This window comes from Merops nubicus, unplaced genomic scaffold (assembly GCF_000691845.1).
Source record: "Merops nubicus isolate BGI_N331 unplaced genomic scaffold, ASM69184v1 scaffold39298, whole genome shotgun sequence".
Classification (NCBI taxonomy): domain Eukaryota; kingdom Metazoa; phylum Chordata; class Aves; order Coraciiformes; family Meropidae; genus Merops; species Merops nubicus.
In genome coordinates, this window is record NW_008628409.1 from 1 (window position 1) to 231 (window position 231).

Consider the following 231-nt stretch of genomic DNA (forward strand, 5'->3'; position numbering starts at 1 on the left):
AGAGGGGCTCACCCCGTTGTCACTCCCCCTTGCTCCCGTGTGCCCGTGGGGCTCTGGGGTCTCACCTGCCTGCCCGTGGCTCCCATCCAGGTGGAGCTTCGGGGCCTGGCGCCAGCCCCGGGCACCCAGCACATCCTGCAGGACACGACCGACCTCCCTGCGCTCCACAACGTCTCCTACCAGCTCCTCGCGGGCTCCCCGACACCCCACAAAAGTGAGCGACCCCACGAC

At 69.7% G+C, this 231-nt stretch overlaps 1 protein-coding gene across 1 annotated transcript in view; it reads left to right on the forward strand.

Annotated features, from left to right (window-relative positions):
- Nucleotides 1–90: 90 nt before the first annotated feature.
- Nucleotides 91–231, forward strand: part of LOC103779020 (alpha-1,3-mannosyl-glycoprotein 4-beta-N-acetylglucosaminyltransferase C-like) — a gene marked incomplete at its 5' end in the record, with an annotated part of 2,345 nt that continues 2,204 nt past the window's right edge. Inside the window, 1 exon segment of the mRNA XM_008946637.1 lies at nucleotides 91–214. Within this exon segment, the coding sequence (XP_008944885.1) occupies nucleotides 91–214 (124 nt within the window).